The sequence below is a fragment of the Phalacrocorax aristotelis genome, chromosome 2 (genome assembly GCF_949628215.1).
Source record: "Phalacrocorax aristotelis chromosome 2, bGulAri2.1, whole genome shotgun sequence".
NCBI lineage: Eukaryota > Metazoa > Chordata > Aves > Suliformes > Phalacrocoracidae > Phalacrocorax > Phalacrocorax aristotelis.
Genome location: NC_134277.1, coordinates 63,325,660 through 63,348,670, shown reverse-complemented (window position 1 = coordinate 63,348,670; position 23,011 = coordinate 63,325,660). Strand labels below are relative to the sequence as shown.

Sequence of the window (23,011 nt, the reverse complement as noted above, 5' to 3'; positions counted from 1 at the left end):
TACATCAAACACAGTATAACCAGCTGGTGAAAAGAGGTGATCATCCTGCTGTATTCAGCATTGGTTTGGCCTCACCTTGTGCACTGTGTGCAGTTCTGTGCCCCACAGTTTAAGAAGGAAGTGAAGGTCCTTGAATGTGTTCTGGACAGCAAAGCTGGTGAAAGGGCTGGAAGTCATGTCCTATGGGGAGTGGCTGAGGACACGGCGTTTGGAGAGAAGGAGGCTGAGGGGTGACCTCATGGCTCTCTACAGCTTCCTGAGGAGGGGAAGTGGAGAGGGAGGTGCTGACCTCCTCTCCCTGGGATCCAGTGATAGGATGTGTAGGAAGGGTTCAAAGCTGCACCAGGAAAGTTTAGACTGGACATTAGGAAGGATATTTTACCAAGAGGGTGGTCAAACACTGTTACAGACTTCCTAGAGAGGTGGTCAGTGCCCCAAGCCTCTCAGTGTTAAGCAGGAATTTGGACTATGCCCTTAATAAAATGCTTTAACTTAGTCAGCCTGGAATTGGTCAGGCAGTTGGATTAGATGATCATTGTAGGTCCCTTCCAACTGAAATATTCTATTCTATTCTATTCTATTCTATTCTAGTCTAGTCTAGTCTAGTCTAGTCTAGTCTAGTCTAGTCTAAAATTGAAGTGTGAACAGAATGAATGCTTAATCAGCATGTTTTTGTCTGACAAACAGGTAATAATTTTCTTTGTTACGCATGCTTGATAACAGCAACACTGTTGATCCGACTTTGGCAAATTTTCCTGAGAGGCATTTATCTAAGTTCTGTACAACATTTTACAAAATAATGCTGTGCCTAATCAGTGTCACCCGTATGAATTGGATTACAAATTGCATAACTGGTACAATGGAGATCTTGTACAGTGGTAAACTTACAGGAGATGGCCACTTCTACTATGTACTCACAAAGACCAGTTTTCAATGCAGTAACATGTTTTTATTATTATTATTCTTTTCAAAAATATTGTTCATTAGCATATTGTATAATCCTCTTGTGTATATATGTAGTGAAAAGGACACAGAAACTGGAATAAGTTCAAGAAAAAACTTGTAAAGATGAGTAAGTAGCAAAACTGCTTGTCACAATAGATTTAACCTTTTTGTGTTGCACTACTTGAATCAAGGCCAGATTTTTATTTGAGAAAAATAGCTTAAAACTGAAAAAAAAAATATTGTAAGAACAACAGTTCATCCTGACATTAATATTGCTGCTTTTAAAAAATGTGAATGCAGGAATGAAAATGTTAGAGGAATCATATTTGGAAATCCTCCAACAAATATTAAAGCCTCTTGTATGTCAGCTCCAATGGATGATCCTTAATCTAATGTTTCACCATTTATTATAACTTACCACAGTAAACACAGAAATGCTAGAAGACCCTGTAAGGAGCAACCTTAAACACGTGAATAAAACACACAATGTAGAACTTCAGAATAAAGGTTCTGTCATTCTTGATGCTGTATGTTTTCTGGCAAACAGAAGCAGTCATAACCAACTGCAGTTTCAAGCAATATGAAGAATGGACTTTTGTCGTAGGGAGTCAAAAAACAAGAGGAAGGAAAGATCATTGGTTTTTTTCTGCTTAGAAAAATCTGTGGTGGCTGTTGGATCAGGAATGTTAATTAATGAAAAATGTACTGCTAGCTGATTATTTTGAAATACATCAACAAGTAAAGCAAGTATTTGAGTACCTGTAGCCCTCCAACTCACAGGATTCCAGATGAGGGTCATACATAATTTTAATTTGCAGAATCACATGAAATTGAGGTTACACATTACCTTACAAATGCAATAGGCATAGTATCTTTCAAAGCCCAGTCTCTCATCAGAGAGGGTGGCTTTGCTACTTATGGCATAGCCACCCCCTTTGGGGTTTCTAGTGCCTGCAGTCATGTAGGCTGGAGTACTTTCTATCTAGGATTTAAAAGGGCTGACATTTTTCTTAGAACTGTGTGAACCTCGAAGTAGAAACAGGCTACAGCCTGGCATTTTCTCTTAAATTCCAGGCCCACAGGAGTCTACCCAAAAGGAATGTCTATTTTTATAACAGATTTGACAAAAAGTGATTTCCAAAATGTGACTAGTCTCAGTGCTTTGTATGAAATTTATAGTTATTCTTGGTCCTGGCAGAATGGAACTGCTGATTAAATTACAGCCTATCTTTTTCAGAGGTTCCTCTCTTCAGTAGTGTACAACTCACTTGATGGTGGCACACACACTTTCTAGAATCTCTTTTTCCATCAGGAGGGATCCTGAAAGGAATTCTTGCTTGGACACTTACAACAAGTCAGCCTGACCAGGATTTTTGGAGGCCATCTCTGACAGGTGAAAGATGTCCAGATATCACCTCTTCTAGAGTGCTTGTAAAAAATGTGCTTGCAGCCTAGAGACAAGCTGGGCATGGCTGTAAACAGCATTTATTCATGTAACTGCTCTGACACAGCCGTGAGTAATACAAGGTTCTCAAACAAATTTACTGACACTTGCCTCAACTTTAATCCTTTATAAGGCCATCTAGGGGTGGAAAGGTGGTTCAGTCTTAATATTTTATTAGTCAAAGTGTACTTTTATTGTGAATGCCAGGAAAGCTGCTGGTTACTTTTTAAATGGATTTTTTCATCTCTGGGTGTTAATGTACACAGCTGACAGGAGGCAGCATACACTGATTTCTTAAAGAAATAACTAGGAGCTGCAAACACTTTTCCAGTGCAATCCATGCAGTTATTCCCTTGTCAGGACATGGAATATAGGATCAACCTCTTGGATGGTAATTCAAGTAAGATTGGGTTTATAAATTATATAAACTATATAACTATATAAACTATATAATATAAATAATAATATATTAAACTAAATAATATAAATAAAACTATATAATATAAATATAAACTATAAATTTTCAGATTAGTCTGTGGGCAACTAAGGAAAGCCAGTGATACATATTTTAGGCATGGATTCCTCCAGAGTTTAGTGTGTTTTAGTATTAGTCTTCTGTTTGGACCACCTGATAATGAAGCACTGTGCTAATGAAGTGCTTCTTTGCACTTGGTACTTCACACAGAAGCACTCAGTGAGCACTGAAAGGGTGTAATTTTAAATCTGTTTATATGCCACACTTCTGAGAAGGAACCAGGACTTTCACCTGCAATGCAGTTACTGTGAGTAAGATCAAGATGCCTGCTTTTATGGAATAAAAATTGTGGGCTTTTATGTTGAGGTTTTATGTTGATTGTTGTCTTTGTTTCTCACTTTCTCAAATGCAAAATGAAAAAAATGCAAAACTGAAAGAACAAATTTGTCTTGTTAGTCAAAAATCTCAAGTCCATCTCAACAGTTATAGATCCAAACTTCTGCGTAACATCAGTGCGTTTCAGTCTCATGTCATGAGAGGACATTCAAGAATTTAAATGTAACTTCTGTTTTTGCATGATGCTAAGATGGAATAGATAAAGGTATCAACTCAGAAAAGCTCCTAATATGTATATGTTTTCTTGTTTTGGAGACAAAAAGATAAGGCATATAATAAACCCATTGTACAGACCTCCTCTCTGCTTACTCCTGGCAAAACAGTAGCACCAGAGCCATCTTCTTCTCTTAAGATTGTCTGTGTGACAGTGGTAGACTCACTGTTGCCTTCTCCGGTTTCCATAACAGCTGAATCTAAATAAAATAATTACTTATTAATGAGAGACAGAGCAAAGTAAAACCTGCCCAGAGGTATTTATCAGAGCACAGATGCTGCAAGTTTTATGAAAACAAAAAAATTATTTAATTATCACCAAAATACATTCCAAAGATTAATGTTAGTCATTATATAACGCTGAAGATTTTAAAAGGAAAGGAGAAAGAAAAGTGAGAATAAATTTATAAAACAAAAGTTTATTTTAAGGACAATGACTGTATTGCATCTTCTTTGCCTCAAGCTCTAGTCTAATGGCTGCCTATTTTTCATGTATATAGCATAGAAAACAAAAGGTATGTACAACAGCTACTATCTGAAATATATATGAAATTTAAATAGGAACATTGTCTTTGGCCTTATTAAGATAACTAGCTTTACTTCTTGTTTTCTAGGGGTGCACTGAAATTTTCTTACTAGTGGAGGAGTGTATTCCTCCATGCATTATGCCCTGATCTCATTATTTTGCTGCCTACACTTGCATCCAAAACACCCCATTGGTGCACTTAGGCAGATTCACATCCTTTGCAGAGAACCTAAGTAGGATATAGTTGTTTATTTGGTGGTGGTATTCAGTTTTACATGAAAAGTTTTGTTTCGCTACAACAGATGGTCATTGAATTAAATACTGAATTTCCTTTTAAAGGTGCCGCACAGCTTTAGAGCCAGTAGCACTATTTGTAGAGTTACGTCCCAAGAAGAGACATGCTTCTCACTGACCTGAGCAAAATGAGTCCTAGAAAGGTTTGTCTAGGTGATCCCTGAGGTCCCTTCCAACCTGTGATTTTGTGGATAGGATTTTTCTTCTTTCATTCCGTTTGCTTAATGCTTGCATTTTACTGGAGTGTTGTAGAGTATCACAGCAGCAGCTCCCCAGGCCAGCTTCTTTGTTTTATCAAATGGTTTTTTTTTTTTCATTTTAAAATATAAACAATAGTTCTGTGACTGAAACTTCCATGCTATAGAAGGGTAAATCTTTTCTCTGCATGTTTAACAATAATGACTGAGATAAGCACCCGTATGGAGTGAAAAGTGAGAGGTGTGTTGAACGGTGGCTATTGTTGCTACCACTTACCTTTGCTCCTATTAACAAATTGCAGTCTAAAAGACTGCAGTTCAAAGACAAATGTTTGATGTGCCGATTCTTTTTTAACACACAAGATGTCCAAAACCACAGGATTTTCCATTCCTGGCAGAACCCAAAATATGACAGTGGCTTTTCATACACAGGGAAATGATGGACTCGGATTAGAGAACATAAATGACCCCACCCCCCACAAATAAAAAGAGGCAGTGCCTTGTTCTTTAAGTTTAGCTGCTTCAGAGGTTTCTTCTGATCCGTGATTTCCTGAGAAATCATTTTCTTCCAAATAAGATAATATAGTTGGGGGGGCTTCCACTGGCTCAGCGAACATATCTTCAGGCTAAAAAAAACATAAAATCCCAAAGAACTGTTTAGACAAAAGGCTTATCACATATTTTAAAACAAGAATCAGTAGACTGTCTTCCTCAAAGCACAGTAATCAGAACTACTATATTTATGAAGCAAAACGGGAATCCAGATCTGTCCCACTTAATATCTTGCCAGTATCTGTCCTTACTCTTATGTTGCCCTTAGAAACATTAACTGTCATTACTATCATAAAAACTGAATTTCATTAATGGCCAATGCATACACCCTCTTTCATTTACAAGTTTTTAATTTATTTCACCTTCTATTTAATTTTTCCTGTTTACAGTACACATCTAGTTTCTGCTTATCAGCAGATGTCACACTAACTTTGTCAGGCCCTTGAGAAAAGCTAGCACAATACCTTTGAACTCAATTCCTCAAAACCAAGTGAGGTACACTTGGCAAACTCATAGAGAGGGAGAAAAACACAAGGACTGTCAAGATATGACTGCAGGTCTAAGAGCCTAGAGGTGGCTGGTAACCACCCTTCCCCATGCTGGCCGTGGGTGAGCAAGAGGTGGCCATTTTGATAACCTGGCATCAGCTGCATGCAGGAATGTAAAGAGCCTACTCCCTGCTGGAATTAGAGATGTGGAGAAGTGCTGTCTTAGTGCAGTGATGAGATTACATCTTGCAAACCCACACCTGCGATTTAAATAAAATTTAAAAGTGATTATGTTGCCATGGTAACCTGGAGCAGACCTAAAGGGCCAAGCATCCTTGTCTTGATCCAGGTTAAGATGTGCAAAACGTCATAATAGGGCTTGCTGAAATAGTTCCTGAGTTGTCAGCAAAAAGAAGAGAGGTAACGTCATTGGCATGATTTTTGTCTCACTGGTTTTGTATCCTTATAATTGAGGAAAAGCTTCAAGATATTTCTTGTTATTAATAAACATTGAAAATAGGCTTTAGGCCCCATTTGAAGGGGAAAGGAAATCTTTTCCACAGTGGGCTGGATCTGATCTCCACTATAGTTGACAAAAGTACTTTCATTTGATTTCAGTTTTATGTACTCCACTTGAGAAAGAAACAAATGCATGTTTCCTCTGCTCTTATTTCTTTTATAAATATATACCTTGTTGTTGACATTGTGTGTAAGAATATTTCAATTAATCTTTAAAGACCATAAACCTTTTTATGCAGCCTGTTTATCTGAACCATAGTAAACTTGCAGTGTTAGTCTAGTCAGGTATTACAGGGTTTTGTATTTTAAAATCCTCAGTAAGACTGGGTGTTGTCTACTTTGAGAAAGAAGGGCGGACTTTTCCCTTTAAATGCAATGTCCAGTGACTTCCCTCTTCTGATGCATAATAACCAATACTTCAGATTAACAGTAGAAAATAGTTCACACAGTTCAGAACGTGCTTGATTGTACAGTCTGTAAAGCATTCCTGATGTGTATTTCTCACTGGGAAAATAAATAAAGCAACAGTAGGACAAAGATCTAAATGTTTCATTTTGAGAAATAATAAGAAAAATCTATAAAATGGAAAAAATCCCTCCACATACTATTAGCAAATATCCCAAATCTAACTCTCTGCACCAGAAAACAATGGGAAGAATAGAAATATTTACTTGAAGACAGTAGAAAAACAACCCAATCCTCACACTGCACTCATAAGAATGCAAACTTGATAGATGATAGTGACTATCTGCTTGATAGAATTATAAGAATTAGGATAATGAAAAAAATACATTTGTAATTTAGTGAGACAATTGGAAGAAAACCCCAACAAAACCTCTTTAAATAATCCCAGTCAGTTTAGACATTAAAACGTATCTGTGGAATAAAGAAGTTGTATCTAACAATCACGCACAAAATTTAGAGATCAACATCAGCCAATGGTGTTGAAGGATGTGTCTAGTAAAAGAATGGTAGGGTGGATATCCGCTACTTGTCCACATGTACTCCCTGTGCGCAAAGGCAGTTGGGAAATGGATTAGGAGATTGCAAGTGGCCATTTTAGTACCTTCTCCTGCCCTGTAGAAAATAAAGCAAGCCACTGCATGTGGACTACCCAGAGCAGTCTTCCTTACAGAGCTATATTAGTATATTTGCATATATATACAGAGCAGTAGCTGTATAGGTACAGCTGCTCAGAAGTCAGTGAACCTCTAAGAAGCAGTAAGACCCTTTGCTTTCTCATCTGCAGCTACTGATGAATAGGATGACACTACAGAGAAGACAGCCAGTTACATTCTAGCTCCTGCAGGGGATTGAACTCAGAACTACCTAAATCCAGAGTTATAAAAGGTTATTCCTGCCTCTGTGCATAACACCAGATTCAGCGTATTCTCCTGCTGTCCTGCCTGTCTCAAAACTTTCCCCCAGAAGACAATGCTTCTTGGGAAACTCGCAGATACTGTTTTCTCCAGATTTTCTGTCCTCTGGTGGTAAGGTAAAGACTTTCTGTGTCACCTAGACCATCTCTTTGTAGTTTAGGCATCTTCTTTGACAGTTCTTAGCACACATACATGCACCCCAATTCAGATACTGAGGATTTTCCTCCCTCAGGAAAGGTCCAGAATTTACAGAAAGCCTTCAGTAAAAGGAGAGAGGTCTGATGTGGGTGCAGCAAGCACTGGGATCTTAATAACTTCCTTTGAGGTGACAGTAGAAAGAGATATTCTGTAGTTCAATCTACATCTCTGTTTCTTCTTTACAACAAGTGTTCTATCAACACTTGTTTTAGCATTCCTTAACTGGGAACACAATGGCTTCCACATTATCTGGGAGACAACTGTGTGGCATAAGAACTAAGTGCTTAGGCTGTACACATGATGTTCAAGGAACGTCGTAGGCACCACATTTCCCAGTCTTAGGAAATAGAAACAGTGTCATGGAAGGATTCACACTGTTGAGGCCTTAATTCTGGACCTCTGTAAGAGCCCAGCAGGTCTCCTCAGACTCTTTGGTCTCTGATCTCTGCCTTTTGTGTTTAGGATGATGTACAGAATTTAGGAATGGAATTTTTTGAATGTAACCTCTGCCATGACAGGCACAACAGCTAGATAAAGCTTGTGTAAGGAAGGGCTTAGGAATCACTCCCTTGGGAAAGAGCAACTTCACTGTAACTTTTTCCATGACGGACTTTATTTTCTTGCACTAACGATGCATTTTCTTTGGTATTCTGTCCACTCTATGTCCAGCCACAGGGAACTTGAAAAGACAGAGAGAAAACTCATGTCACTGAGTCAAGATTCACACAGGCTGCATGGGCACATACAAGAAATTTTAGTTGGGAGGAACCTTTCTGAGGTCATGTAAATAGGCCACTCATGTAAGTAGATCAGCTCAGCCATGACTTTGTCTAATGAAATCTTGAAAACTTGTAAGGACAGAGATTTGATATCCTCTTTGGGTGACCTGTTCCAGTGCTACACTATTACCCTATTGAAGAGAGTTTTCTGAAATCCAGCTTGAACTTCCCCAGCTACAACTTGCAACTTTTGTTGTCTGCCACTAGTGAGACAAGTCTGGTTCCATGATTTTTTTTGTCAATATGTATAAAAGTGTGTGTGCTACTCCTGTAAAGACTGCAGATTAAACAATGAGGGACTAGGTAAACCTGTTAGTCAATTTTGTATTTAACTCTGAATGAAGAAACAAGGACAAATGCCAAATACCAAATACTAATATGCAGTCCAGAACATACTTTAGAATCCCCATAAAAAGAATTTAGAACTTTTACATTTCTTGTGATCAGTGTGTGACTAATAAAAAATTAGTTTAAAAATGGAAAAACTAATTTGCAACATTTACTGTCAGATTATTACGTTTACTCTAAAGCCGAAAGAAGAATCCACATCACTACAGACTGGTCAGCCTCACTTAAATCTCTGGGAAAATCATGAGGCAAGTCCTCTTGAAACATGTTTCTAGGCACATGAAGGAGAAAAAGGTAGCTAGGAAACGTCAGCATGGATTTACGTCAGCTGATTCACTGTGACCTTTTTTGCTGATTCACAAGGCCAGTTAAATGGAAATATTCTGAAATAGTCAAAAGAATGCTATCCATTCCTACTGCACAGTACTGAACTACTAAGCAGAAAAATACAAATTAGAATATGCATCATCAACATTGCTAAGTGGCTTTATTCAGAGATTGCATTTTCAGGAATGACCTTTGACTTGTTTTATTCCAGCTTAGCATAGCAATTTGCTTCAAAGTGCTGATTTGGAGAGTTTTTTTGGCTATTTTTCACAGTAGAAGATAAATAAAAACTTTCTCAGAAACATCTGCCAGTGACTGTACTGATTGTTAGATTGCCATTTGTTTATCTGTCTCTTGTTTAATATTTCTAATGGATAAACCCATTAAAACTCCATGGGCAGTCACTCTGGAAGGCATACAAATCCCATGAGTAATTTGCATTTAGACATATCTAATTAAGCAACAGCATTAAAGATCTTGCTAAAGGGGACGACATATTTATTGACATGCTGGTATGGTCTTTTGAAGTCCCCAGGCATTTTGGAAAAAATATGTGTGTGATCCAAGGAAATATTTTCACATGAAGTTCTTGCATTTTGAAGAAAATAGTAACTTACTGGCCTTTCAGGCTTATGAAAAGGCCTTAGGAAACACACTAAGTCAATGGCAACAAATCATCTCAAAATGTATTCACACACGAGTTCTGAAGAATTCAACAATGAAAGAGCTGAAGTATGTGCCGTATCAGGGTGTGCTGGTTTCAGCTGGGATAGAGTTAATTTTCTTTGTAGTAGCTAGTATGGGGCTATGTTTTGGATTTGTGCTGGAAACAGTGGTGATGCTGTGGAGATGTTTTAGTTGTTGCTAAGTGGTGTTTACGCTAGTCAAGGACTTTTTCAGCTTCCTGTGCTCTGCCAGGTGCAGAAGAAGCTGGGAGGAGGCACAGCTGGGACAGCTGACCCCAACTGACCAATGGGATATTCCATACCATATGATGTCATGCTCAGTATGTCAAGCTGGGGGAAGAAGAAGGAAGGGCGGGGCATTCGGAATTTGCCTTCCCAAGTAACCATTATGCTTGAGGGAGCCCTGCTTTCCTGGAGATGGCTGAACACCTGCTTGCCCATGGGAAGTAGTGAATGAATACCTTGTTTTGCTTTGCTTGCACACACGGCTTTTGCTTTACCTATTAAACTGTTTATCTCAACCCACGAGTTTCCTCACTTTTGCTCTCCTGATTCTCTGCCCTGTCCCACAGTGAGGGAGTGAGAGAGTGGCTGTGTAGTGCTTGGTTGCTGACTGGGGCTAAACCATGACACAGAGGAATGTCAGCATGGTTTCTGTAAAGTACTTTCTCACAAACATACTGTTTTTTTCTAAAGAAATTGGATAAAATAGAATGCTTGATATAAGCTGCGTGGAAAGCTTCATCGTGAGGAATGGACTCGAGCATTTCAGCCTGGCACAAAAAGGGAGGGGCTACATGATATGATAGGAATCTCTAAAATCACAAATGTTATGCTGAGTAAGGAACAACTGTTTACTCATTCTTCCAGTAGAGTAACCACCAAATGAGAGCTGCAGTTATCATGTTCAGAAGGGCAAGAAAAAGGTGAGAGTCCTTCATAAAGTGTGACATTAAATAAGCCAAGGAACTCTGCAGCAGGAAGCTGAGGATGCTAAAATTCCCATAGGTTAGGAAAAAAAAAAAAAGAAGGCAAGAAAATCAAGGGCACAAAATTCAGCTGAGGTCCACTAAACACAAACAGATACAGTCCTGGCACATGCATTTCCTGAGATGGAAATTGTTGCAGAGTAAAAGAGTATTCCCAGTAAGTGTCATATTTATGTTTCTGATTTGCTGTTATACTCTTCCCAAAGTACTGGCTGCTGATTGTTGTCAAATATACCAGATTTTTGATCTGGCACAGTGCAGTCATTGCTATGGATTGGGTGCATGTTGTTCTCACAGGTGCCTTTGGAAGTTGCCACATATGAACAACCAGTGACAAAACCCAGACTTTGCTATCTAAAAAAGTAATATGAAACCTGAAATGTAAAGCAAATAAATAAAATAAATTTACCCTTATAGGAAGATGAGGAGGTGAAAGGTCTTCTTGTGTCTCAGAAATGCCTTCATGTTCTTGAATGCTGCCATTGCCACTGATGTCCCCTGAAGCCTGTGCAAAACCCAATCATGATAGCAAGTTCATAAAAGTCAGGGGAAAAAAAGTAGGATCTCCGAGGAATTGGTTACTTCAATGCAAAAAAAAAAAAATCCTTTTTTTTCTTCAGTTGGTGAAGCCTCAGTGTCATTATGGTGTTAACTTATTTCAGTACTTACAACATTTCATGAAAATAAGCCTTCAGAAAAATAAGTCATAGTTCATTTTCTCAAAGGTGTTGTAGATGAAAGAAAATGATGCTTTTTGAAAAGTCACAGGTTTAGGGGCCGTGTAGTTAAAAACAGAGATTCCCACACTCTGATAGTTTTAAGTATGATACTATGTTCCCAAGAAGAATACTATATTTAGTCTTATGAAAAATGTCTAATAGCAAACGACTTTGAAATCTCTGAGGCACTGAGGATAGATAAAAAAGTGTAAGAATACTCACATAAGGATCATCATCCTCACAATGATCGTCAGTAGCCTTTGGGTCAGATTTGATTGTCAGATGTTGAATCGAGCCCTACATGAAACAACAAAAACAGTTCAAGGAGGTAATATTTTAAGCAGTATGTGTGGAGGATGGAGGGGTGGGAATTAAATCAACAAAAAAACCCCAGACTTTGTTCTGATTTGCTTGGAAAATTATCTGAAGCATAACATTTTATGGTAATAAACCCAGTTTAAAAATGTAAATATATTCTTACGTTTTCCTTTTGCAAATTATAGAAAAAATTGAGGCTGCCAGAATACAATGACTATCATGTCCCAATGACAATACAATTGCTACACTGTATTGTTAGTGCCCCAACTGAAGGATCTAGTCCTAGATTATGTCCTAGAGTCTGTAAAGCACTGTCTGCTTTCTCTAGTTAAGTAGTACATTGCAGCTCCAAAAATGGTATGTGAAAACCCCTAAAAATGGAGACAAAGGATGGGAAATAGCAGTAAGTGATGAAGTGGGTCAGAGAGAAACCAGCTCAAAACTTTTCAAAGTGGAGAGAAAGGAGATTGATTTTCTGATAACGAATGGGGTTTTTTTCAGAGTCATAAATTATATTTCTCAGTCTGGCATGCTGAAGGAACAGTAACAATTTCATTGTAAACATTTAAGTCTTGTTTCTTTGATTACAAAACTCAAGTGTTTTAAGAAACTTGTTGGGGATGTTTCCTTGCTATGAGGTCTCAAAGAGTTAGGCATGAGACAGGACAAAAAGATGGGTATTCAAATCAAGAGCCATCTTACTAATCTTGCTATCTTACACATGACCTACCTCTTCCTGTTTTTATGACTGTATATTTTGTTTCTCTGCTTTTGTATATTCTGTAGAGAAGAGCGTGAAGAAGCTGACAGATTTAGTCTTTTTATCTAGACAGATGCAGAACACTTCTCAGTCCAGTGACTTCTCTTCAAGGAGCTAGAATGTTTACAACATGCAATATCTTGGTTGTTCTCTGTCTGCTGAGTTCTACCACAGACACGCAGCAGATCTGCTCACTCAGGGCTATAGAAAGCCTGAGTCTCTGTGAGGAAAACTGCAACCACTTTTGAGATGAGAAAAGTAGTATGCTTTGCTGTTACTTAATGCCACCAAAAAATGCAAACCCCAGAGGAGGAGTAGCTACCATTTATATACACTGCTATGTCTGACTTTCCACCCACTCCTTCCTTTCGCAGCGGTCTTCTCTCCCTGTCCTAGAAGCATTGGGAGATTATAAGCAAGGGAGTATTTTTGAAGCAATTTTTTTGGTGGCTTCTAGAATATTTCAGAAAGGAACAAAATCTGAGAGTGTGCCTTTAATGATCCTTTAATTTCTCTACCTTCAAAGACCATGAAACTCATGCAGTTGGTGCCTCCTGAGTTTGCAGGCAATATGAGATAACAGCTCAGTGAACTGAACCACCCTATTTCTCTCAAAACTTAACAATGGGCAACTCAGATATTGAACAATGTCAGACAACAGTTCACTGAAAAATTATACATGAAAGGAGGCACAACCAGACACTTCAGCAGTCTCTTGGAAGTGATGCTTTGTTTTCACAGTACAGTACAAACATTTTTCTCCTCTTGCTTTAATCTGTGGTCCTGGATGGTGAAGGAAGTTAAACGGAGAGTCCAAATGTTTCCCAGGTGTTGCTGCTAGCCAATTCGTCCAACTAGGAAAGTCATGGTCAAGCCTGCCATGGTAGGGACAGTTGGTGTGGGGTACTGTGATCCCCCTTTGGGTCTTACGCCTGTTGCTGTCTTTTCTGTTAAAGCTGGTTTGCAGAATCTGGCTTCATCACTGATTCAGCTATATTTGGTTGTTGTCTGGTTTCTACTTTACTTTACAAGAACCAGGGCTAGAATTTCCTTTTGTTTCCATAAAATCTGATGATAGCTATATCCTTTTGCATCTGGCAACCAGAGCCATAGACACACAAATTCCCATTAGCCAGAGCAAACCAGCAACTGACATCCGTTCAAAGTAATTTGCACAGTCTGCTGTGAATTGTTTCTATTTTGGGCAATTGATGTAAACAGTTCTTGTTGTATAAACAGAGCTTGAGGAAGAACCAACCATTTAGTTTTTCTACCCAAAAGCAATTGTGACATATGATGTGTGAAGAATCCAAGGCACAAGACCTAGAGTACACATCACAATGAATAGTACTGAAGCAATCAGAATATTGCCTGAAATTTGTGTACTCAATATAGCATACAGAACAGCCTATTTCAGTGGAAATGCCTTACAGTGTAATCCACCACGCATTCCTGTTACCTTATTTACAGATCTGTTGGTGATAATCTCAGCAACTGATCATCACATATGTGTTTTCCAGGTGGGATAGCAAAGTGGTATAATTTTCTTGAATGTTTCTCATTCCAACTTACTACTCAGGCATGTCCAATACTCCAGTCATCCCATCTGTCTAAGAAAGGTAGCGCCAGCAGCCAGTTTTCCCACATATTCCTTTCCACCATTTATTTGATGCTAATCAATATATTCCCGTAATTCTAGGTGCTTAGACTAGTCAGATAAATGATAAACGTACATTATCCTTATTTCGTACCAGATGGAGCTCGCAACCTGCCAGTACACCTGAACTTTGGAAAGAACACCTTCTTTCTCTAAAGCAAAGTATCCACTCAGTTTTGTGCTGCTGCATTACTAGTTTAGGGGAAGAGATATTACTCTCATAAAATATGGTACAAGTTTTGAAGTACAAGGAAAGTACAAAAACAAGACAGGAAAATTGTGACATTTCCCTTTTCAGTTTGACGATGAGTCAATCTTACACATATTGACAGCTTTCACATTTCTGTTTTGGAAGCTCAAGGGCTGAGAATTCCAGTTGGGATGCAGCAGGAACGATGTTTATGCTCAAGCTAAGAAGGCTTGAGAGCCTTGTACTGGTGGTTTCAGTCCATTCTATTTTTCTAAAGCACCTGATAAGTTTCAAGTAATGTATAAATTGTAGAAATACAGCGTTATCTTCCAATTATCTTTATCTTTGATGAGATAATTCTCTTTCTGATGCTGAATGTGAGGTAAACATACCTAGTTAATAATAGTTTAAAATATTGATTTTCTACTAAGGTATTATTCTCAGAAGTTAAACAAACGGATACTCTGAAATCTGCCCTTCATAAAAAGGCCATATAAAGTTTTATGATATATTTACTTTGAAATTCCTCATATTCAGACCGAGCATTGAACTTAACATCTGAATCATTAATAAATTTCTGACATTCTAGGAACATTTGCATTTTAAGCCAGAGTTTATATATCTGCACTGCCTGAACCCTAGCCAGGTATGGAAAATACAACCTATATGATTTGTAACCTCATTTGGGATATAACCATTGTAAGCAGACTATCTTGGGTAGAAAGTACATACATAAAACACTGAGGCATGTGAATTTATTGGACAGTACTTACTGTGAACTTTTCCAGTCCTGTGGCTCCTGCATTACCAACAAATATCCCAGAGCCAGATTCAAATACCAAGGCTTGAGCTGACCTTTCAAACTGAACTCTTTGGTATTCTTCACAGTCCATGAACAAAGCAACACCATTTCCCTGAACAGTCACGGTAAACCTATTCCACCTGTTAGTCATCACTGGCACTTTAAATGAAGCAGCCTCTCGGGAGATATGGGAACCAGGCTCTGTGTAGTACATAATTATTCTCTGGGTGCTGTCGTCAACCGGTGAAAGTCTCATTCCCAGGTAAATTGTTTTCTGGAAGGCATCTGTTATTGCAAACAGCACTCCTCCACGATCACTGTTTGGTTTCACTGTAACTACGATAGCAAAATCTCTATAGAAAGGCAATGGTATTATAGCACTTGTCAATCGACCGATATTAGCATCCGGACCAAAGCTGTAAGCTGGAAACCCTCCATAGCCGGTGACAAAGTAGATGGAAGGAGGAAGAGGAACTCCTATTAACTCCGTGAGGTCAAGATGTCCTTTTGAGCCTCGTTCTGTAAAGTGTGTGAGAAAAAACATGTTATCTATTCTTAGGTGCACAGCCCATTTAATTTATATTATTTAAGAAAGGCCTTAAAAACCATAATGCAGTGTTATAATAGCAGTAACATACTTCTAATACTGCAGGCCCCAGTTCGGTTAGTGCTTAAACACATCCAGCTAAGTACATGGGTCATTCTTTGTCCTTGACTAACTGAGGTTACTCATATGCTACAGAAAGGCGCATGTAAACATTTGGTGAAGTTGAGCGATAACAAGTAGCTCCTGCAACATATATTTTACTTCAAAGAAAAGTACTGAATGTGCTTGCAGAGTGGATTCAGTGAAGACTGAACAACCTTTTGTTTTCCCAAATAAACTGATATCCTTTATCCTCACAAACTAAGAAGACAGCAAGAGTTCTCTACAAACAGCATGACACCGTTTCACAAACAGGATAAAAATTACAGTGTATTTGGTTTAACCCTTGCAGTTACCTGCTTCTACAACAGTTAGATTTTATTTATGTACTTCCTGTCAGATTTATCTCCTTAGTTGCACTGTATACATAACAAATACTATTCAGCGATTGAAATTCAGTTTTGAAATGAGAGTATTTTTGCTTTGGCAAACACACAGGATTACGTATCTGTGCCAAACATGCCCAGAGAGACAGCTCCTTCACAATGAAGGAGCAATGACAACAGTGAAGTATCCATACCCAATTTTCACTAGAGCCTTGGGAAAGCATAGTCTAGCACCATATCAGAAACAGAACTTCTACTAATTTTATCCTTCTAAGAAGTAAAAACAAGCAAAAAAAAGATGCTGTTTTTAATAATGAGTGATTCATACCTGAATCTATACAGAGCTCCACTCAAATCTGAAGCCTTTCCTGCTTTTTCAATCCCCTCTAACGTACCTTTTAAGTTTCTTTATTTGTATAGAAGTCTCAGTTCTTCTTACTGGTGTAAATTTTCACCCTTTTGAGAACATTTCTGTTATGCAGAAGTAAACAAAGTGCTAGGGTATGTCTTAATATAGCTACATCATGTAAAACTAGAATCACTCGTAAAGTCCAGTTCATGACCAAGTAACTGCTGGCTTCCTCAGCAGACATGAGAAAAGACCTCCATGACCCAAGAAAGTGATATTTTTAAATTTTCTTGATCCAGTGTATCCTAGACTTCAGTGCCTTCTGAAAATCTTCAGATTCTGGGTAAAAGAGAGCATGTATTTGAAACTACTGTTTTGCAGTCCTTTCTTTATCTACCTCAGATACCAGTTCTCACATTAACTCCATCAGATAAAAAAGTAACATAGAAAACAGAGGTCCTGTGGTAGAACAGTAGAGATGTGGCAAACAACCTTGAAACCTCACTAAGAACAGATTGAACTTGTCTCATACTTCACTTTTCCACCTTCTACCACAGCAGGTGCAAATAACATATCTGGAAGAGTATCTGTGGTGGTGAGGTATTTCTTTGTACCTACACAGCCTATCATCCACTAGGGCTCCCACTGCTAGTATTCCCAAGGCCCTTCCTTGTGATGACATTTGTGCATCAGGAAAGTTCCTTAAGGTGATGTCTCCAGACAGCATTGAGCAAAGTTAGCTTGCTCAGCAATTTCCAACACAATGTGGGGAGAACTGATACCACCTATGGTAGTCTAACACTGCAGGCATTTACAAGGGACAGAACCTAAAACTAGACCATCTTATAAGTACATTAGGGACAACAGACGTAAGTCAGTCCCCAGATCTGTGTTTTGAACATTTACAGAAGCTGAAAACAAGCTCCCAGTCTGTCTAAAGGTAAACAGTGATGAGACACATGGAGCTGGCTCCTGGCTCAGCCTACCCGTCAAGGACCAAGTCATCCCCAGATTCTGATGCATTTCACCCTGAGATGACCTGCATCTTACCAGCAGCCCATACACTCCAGTCATGGGATAAGCTGAAGTTTCCTGGTTGTGTATTAAACCTTGGGATATACACATGTAATTACAAATAATTTTTGCTTCAGAACTTGTAACACCTAGTTTCCTAGGATCTGTGTCCTGCATCATTATTTTCACTTCAGCTCAGTACATCCTGCCAACCTGGAATACCTCAAGCTCTTCCTCACACACATAGGACCTATTTCTGCCTCTAATACCTGTAGCACTCCTACATCCCTCCCCTGCCCCAATATGCGCTAAAGCTGCATGTGTTTGTATCAGCTGGCCAGTTCAGGCATGATAATTGGCCATCAAAGAGAAATTGGATAATTAACCTCACAGCTCTCAGCATAGCTTATTCTCATTAAGATACTAATGAACCACTCCCACATCATGAAGTTGGGGGTTTTGAGACTATAACAGGATGGGTGTCCATTAGCTGCTCACATGGATAGTCCTCTGTTACAGGGAATGTAATGGGATGAAATTAAACTGATAAAATGGTCTTAATATGAGGAAAATTGTACTGGTAATCCTGTTTCTTTGCCTACAGTGTAATTCCTTAAGGGAGACAGTGACTTTCCCCTAGGCTGGTGACTTCAAACAAAACTGTACAAAACAATTAAATATTACCATTGAGAACAATTCCAAAGCTATTGGTTATAACATGATTCTGGACATAGGCCAACAATGTGCGCTTGCAGCCCAGAAAGCCAACTGTATGCTTGGCCACATCAAAAGAAGCGTGGCCAGCAGGTTGAGGGAGGTGATTCTGTCCCTCTGCTCTGATGAGACCCTGCCTGGAGTGCTGCATCCAGCTCTGGAGCCCTCAGCACAAGAAGGACATGGACCTGTTGGAGAGGATCCAGAGGGGGGCCACAAAAATGATCCGAGGGCTGGAGCACCTCTCCTATGAGGACAGGCTGAGAGAGCTGAAGAAGAGAAGGCTGCAGGGAGACCTTATTGCGGACTTTCAGTACTTTAAGTACTGAAAGGGGAACTACAGGAAAATGGGGACAATCTCTTTAGCAAGGCCTATTGTGACAGGACAAGGGGTAATGGTTCTAAACTAAAGGAAGGTAGATTTAGACTAGATAGAAGGAAAAAATTTTTTACAGTGATGGTGGTGAAACACTAGCACAGTTCTCCCAGAGAGGTGGTAGATGCCCCATCCCTGGAACCATTCATGGTCAGGTTGGACAGGACTCTGAGCAACCTGATCTAGCTGAAGACGTCCCTGCTCACTGCAGGGGGGTTGGACTAGATGACCTATGAAGGTCCCTTCCAACCTAAACCATTCTATGATTCTATGATTTTTGATCTCTGTTCCATGATTTGTAAGCATTCCCAAGTACTTCATAATGCATATATTTAGTTTAGTTTAGATTGATGAAGTATCTTTCAATTTTTAAACTTACTTAGTTATCATAATTTTAATAGCTAGGTAGGCTGAATAAATCCAAATGGAATAGTAATGGAAAAGGTATGACAATCCATCTGAATACTGCAAACAAAGTAAACTGAAAAACTGCTTAAAACACCTGATTAAAATCAGGCAAAGTAAATGAATCTTGCACTTTGCTCTGAAACCTGGCTAGCTGGTTCTGATGAAGAGTTAAAGAGAGATTCTTCAGCTGAAATATACTATTGTTATTCATTAATGATATGTAGTACCATCCTGGGCTATGTGTTGCAAAGTGGTTTCAATTGTCCTAGTTGTTTTGCAAAGAAATAGTAAAATATTCTCCCAGTGCCAAAGACGTCATAGTCCAGTCGAAACCAATTCTAATCTATCATCTCCTCTGTACTTTAGCTTTGGCACTTACTTGCAAAGGGAACCCATTAACTGGAAAAAGTCTGTTGTGATCCATTCAGAAACGGTTTCCCTTGCATATTTTCAGAAAGTATGGAATCTATGTTTAGAAACAGAAAAACTCTCTTCTTATCCAAAAACTACTTCCCTCAGGGACTTTTAAATGCTTTGTCTGATAGATTTTGCCCCTTCCTAATAGTTTGAAAAGTGCACATTTCTTTTTTTTTTCTGGCCAAAGGTTATGCTTTTTTGATTGTGAATCTAATCTTAAGTCGTGTTTTGTATTCACACATACAAACACATAAAGGAACCTAAACTACAAATAAAATCCATAATCCATTACTCAAGAGTAAAAAGGTAAGGAAAATAGTGAGATTGAAGGAGAATATAGCATGTGTATGCAGATACCTAACCTACTTCCAAAGAGCCATGGGAGAAGTGGCCTAGAAAGCAGATGGAGAATATCTAAGGTGGCCAACAATAATCTTATCAGACATGGATAGCAGGGTGCACCCCAGAAGTAAATCTAATTAATAGAACTGTAGTTTCCCACTTTTCTTTCTCAAAGGAAGATTTCGCAAATACAAAAACCCCGTTAATTCTCCCCACACCGCATGTGAAGGTGCAGTCTAGCCGCAGTTTCCTAGTCACATACCAAACAGTAACATACAGAGCCCAAAACGCTTGCTTTTTGGTATAGGCTCTGAGACAAGTGAAACATATCTGCAAAAGGTAGCAGCAAAAGGCAGTAAAGAAGAATCAGGATTTTCAACTGAGTAAAACAAGTCAGAAGGCTCAGCAAACATCTGCACTTCAGTGCAAATGGGGTAGAAGCTTGCACCTATCCATTACAGAAAAGCAAAACAAGAAGCTTCTATCCAAATTCTGTAGTTACATCTCACCCCCAACTCTTAATGGATTTATCAGGACCTACAATTACAGTTAAGAGCAGAATATGGACTTACAGCCACAGGTTTTGTTCCCATTCAATTATCTCTGATAAATTAATGTCCCTCTGCTGCTGCTATGTTAATATAACAGGAATAAAAATGCCTTCTTTTCCCCTTAAATCAATAGGTAAATGCTATGCTGTTTTAAGTAAATTTAAGCCAGCAGAGCACTATGTTGCACCAGTATAATTTTGTTTCAAACATGTATTGCTACTAAGCCACTAGATATTGGGGAGCATCCAGAATTCATCCTGTTTATGTCCATGTTTCCTAGACCTGGGGCACTGGACGGTGTGGTACAGAGCAGCTTTAATGTTAGCCATATTTTATCCCCAAAAAGAAAGTAGTAGAATACCATAAATTGGGATGGCATTTTTATAACTCTAGAATTAGGAGCTGTGCTATATTTTGCATTTGTTGCCATTTGTTACTGTCTGCTATAGTTGGAATTGTTATAGAACTTGCAAATACCTGGAGATTCCCACCCAGGGACCAGTTAGGAAGTATCACTATGTTGTAAAAATCATCCTGTAAATCAATATATAGATTGTTTCAAGACTGCAGATGATAATAGTATAGGTTTTTTTTTCTTTTAATTATGTTTTTGCATGTAATTACCTCACCGCTTCGCTACTGAAAATAGTATAGCCGTAAAAACAATAAGCCATGATTTTGGCATTGGAAGATACCTGGCTTCCCTTTCATGTCTTTAGCACAGCAATCAATAACAGTGGAAGATCATGAAGCTCAAAATGGACTGGAAAAAAAAGAGTCAAAGTTTCTTAGAAACAGGTAGGAGGAGAAGAGTTTACTCATTAGACAGAAAAAGAAGCCAGAAAGAAATATGATGTTGAGAGTAGAAGGCCAGCAGTTGGAGAAGTTCCTAAAACCAACGTTACTGGTATAGAAATGGCATTCATGAAAGCCATTTTGAAACTGCAGCTGTGAAATGACAGATGTGACTTAAGCCCTTGTGCTCATCTAACCCCAGATGGCACTACTTATTTTTCTCCAGGTCATTGTCAGGTATGTGTAGTGCAAGAGAAACATACCTTTTCTTCACCAGACGTGAGGTAGGCAGGGTGGAATCTCAAACCTGTGGGATACAAAATACTTTTCTACTGCTCACAAGGGGTGAAGTACAGAGGAAAGAAAAAATCCTACCTGCTTGGAGGCCCATTACATTTGCTTCAAGTGTTTAAGCACAAAACCAGTATTTATATCTTATAAATGGGAGTGGAGGCAGAGGCAGAGAAAGTCCCAGATATATTATACTCATCTGTAACTTTAACGTTAGGAGCCTTCTTTCAGACGCATTAGTTGTCTTTACAGAAAGAGTGCAGAGAGCAATCAGTGACACCAAAAGGCAATTTGCTCCAATCTAATAGCTTCTGGAGGCATGTCACTCATAATCTAGACACACAGATTTGTCTTTTACCCTTAAAGGAAATAGACCTCAGTTCAAGATGAAGGACATATCCAGGTTGTATCTATATATCTGTATCTATCTATATGATTGAGGGCAGTAGCAAAGATCACTGAATCATTGAAAGAACACAGAACAGAAAAAATGCGTGGTCAGTTTAGGTGGGGCACAGAGCCTTGCTGGATCTATAGTTTCTGAAGCCCAGAGGATGCTCTTTGGACTGTGCATACACGTGACCTCATACAGCCTGCTTCCTCTTTATGCTTTCCCATGGGGAGCAGGGTAGTCCCAATGCTGGACCTGATCCAAAACCATTGGATGATCAGGCCTCATCAGACCAATGCCAGTCCACTGAAATCAGTGGAAAGACTCTTTGTAAACCTAGCAGACTTTGCATCAGACTAACAGTGTCTTTATCACTGGATCTGTGTACTTCTTTATCCATATTTAATAAGTGCAGGTGAAGTGGCATAAGCCTTGTGATAAGTGTATGCAACTCCATTACCATGACTGAATTTGTCTGCCTGTTTTTTTTTTTTTTTAATGTTATCAGGAACTTAAAGGTGTATTTAAAAAGCTATTTTAGAAATATGACTAGAATCTGGACTTTTCTTACAACACCTCCTGACACCTGGAGTAGAGTATTTGTATTTTCTGTTGTCTAACAGACCTCATGTAAAACATGAATACCCACAGCCCCTGTTTCTAGCTAATGCACTGCACTTCCACACAATCTAACTTCTAAGCTGGTATAAAGTATACTAGCATTCAGACTTTAGGAAACCTACTACAACAGAGCCAAATGCTGCAGGCTTAACAACTGTTTGTCAGTGTACTTTCATCCTTGGTTTCACCACTAGAAAATATATCAGAAGCAGAGTTCAAAGGCAAAGGCAAGGCAAGTCGTCCCTGACCTAGACAGAATTACCCATCTTAGCCCCATTTAAAAAAAAATACAGTTCCAAAGGCCTGAGTCTGAAAAAAAAAAAAAGAAAAGAAATATTGATGTCAAGTCCTTTGAGCGAAAGAAAATGATTAGCACTGTACGGTGTGACCAACCCATGTTGCACTACAGCAAAATAAACACACTGCTGTTCTCTTCCATGCTGTAGGAAGATGCTTGAGCTGGACTAGCTCAACTACATGATTGCAAAGACTAAAAGGGCTGTCATATT

At 38.8% G+C, this 23,011-nt stretch overlaps 1 protein-coding gene across 5 annotated transcripts in view; it reads right to left on the bottom strand.

Moving 5' to 3' along the window:
* The window catches only part of COL15A1 (collagen type XV alpha 1 chain), a 163,503-nt gene that overhangs the window by 91,990 nt on the left and 48,502 nt on the right, over positions 1–23,011 (bottom strand). For all 5 annotated transcript variants that reach the window (XM_075083831.1, XM_075083832.1, XM_075083835.1 and 2 more), the window contains exons 3-7: positions 15,173–15,720; positions 11,697–11,771; positions 11,165–11,260; positions 4,990–5,116; positions 3,555–3,673 (exon numbers count right to left, since the gene is read on the bottom strand). In XM_075083831.1, the coding sequence (XP_074939932.1) occupies positions 3,555–3,673; positions 4,990–5,116; positions 11,165–11,260; positions 11,697–11,771; positions 15,173–15,720 (965 nt within the window). The remainder of the gene's footprint in view (positions 1–3,554; positions 3,674–4,989; positions 5,117–11,164; positions 11,261–11,696; positions 11,772–15,172; positions 15,721–23,011) is intronic.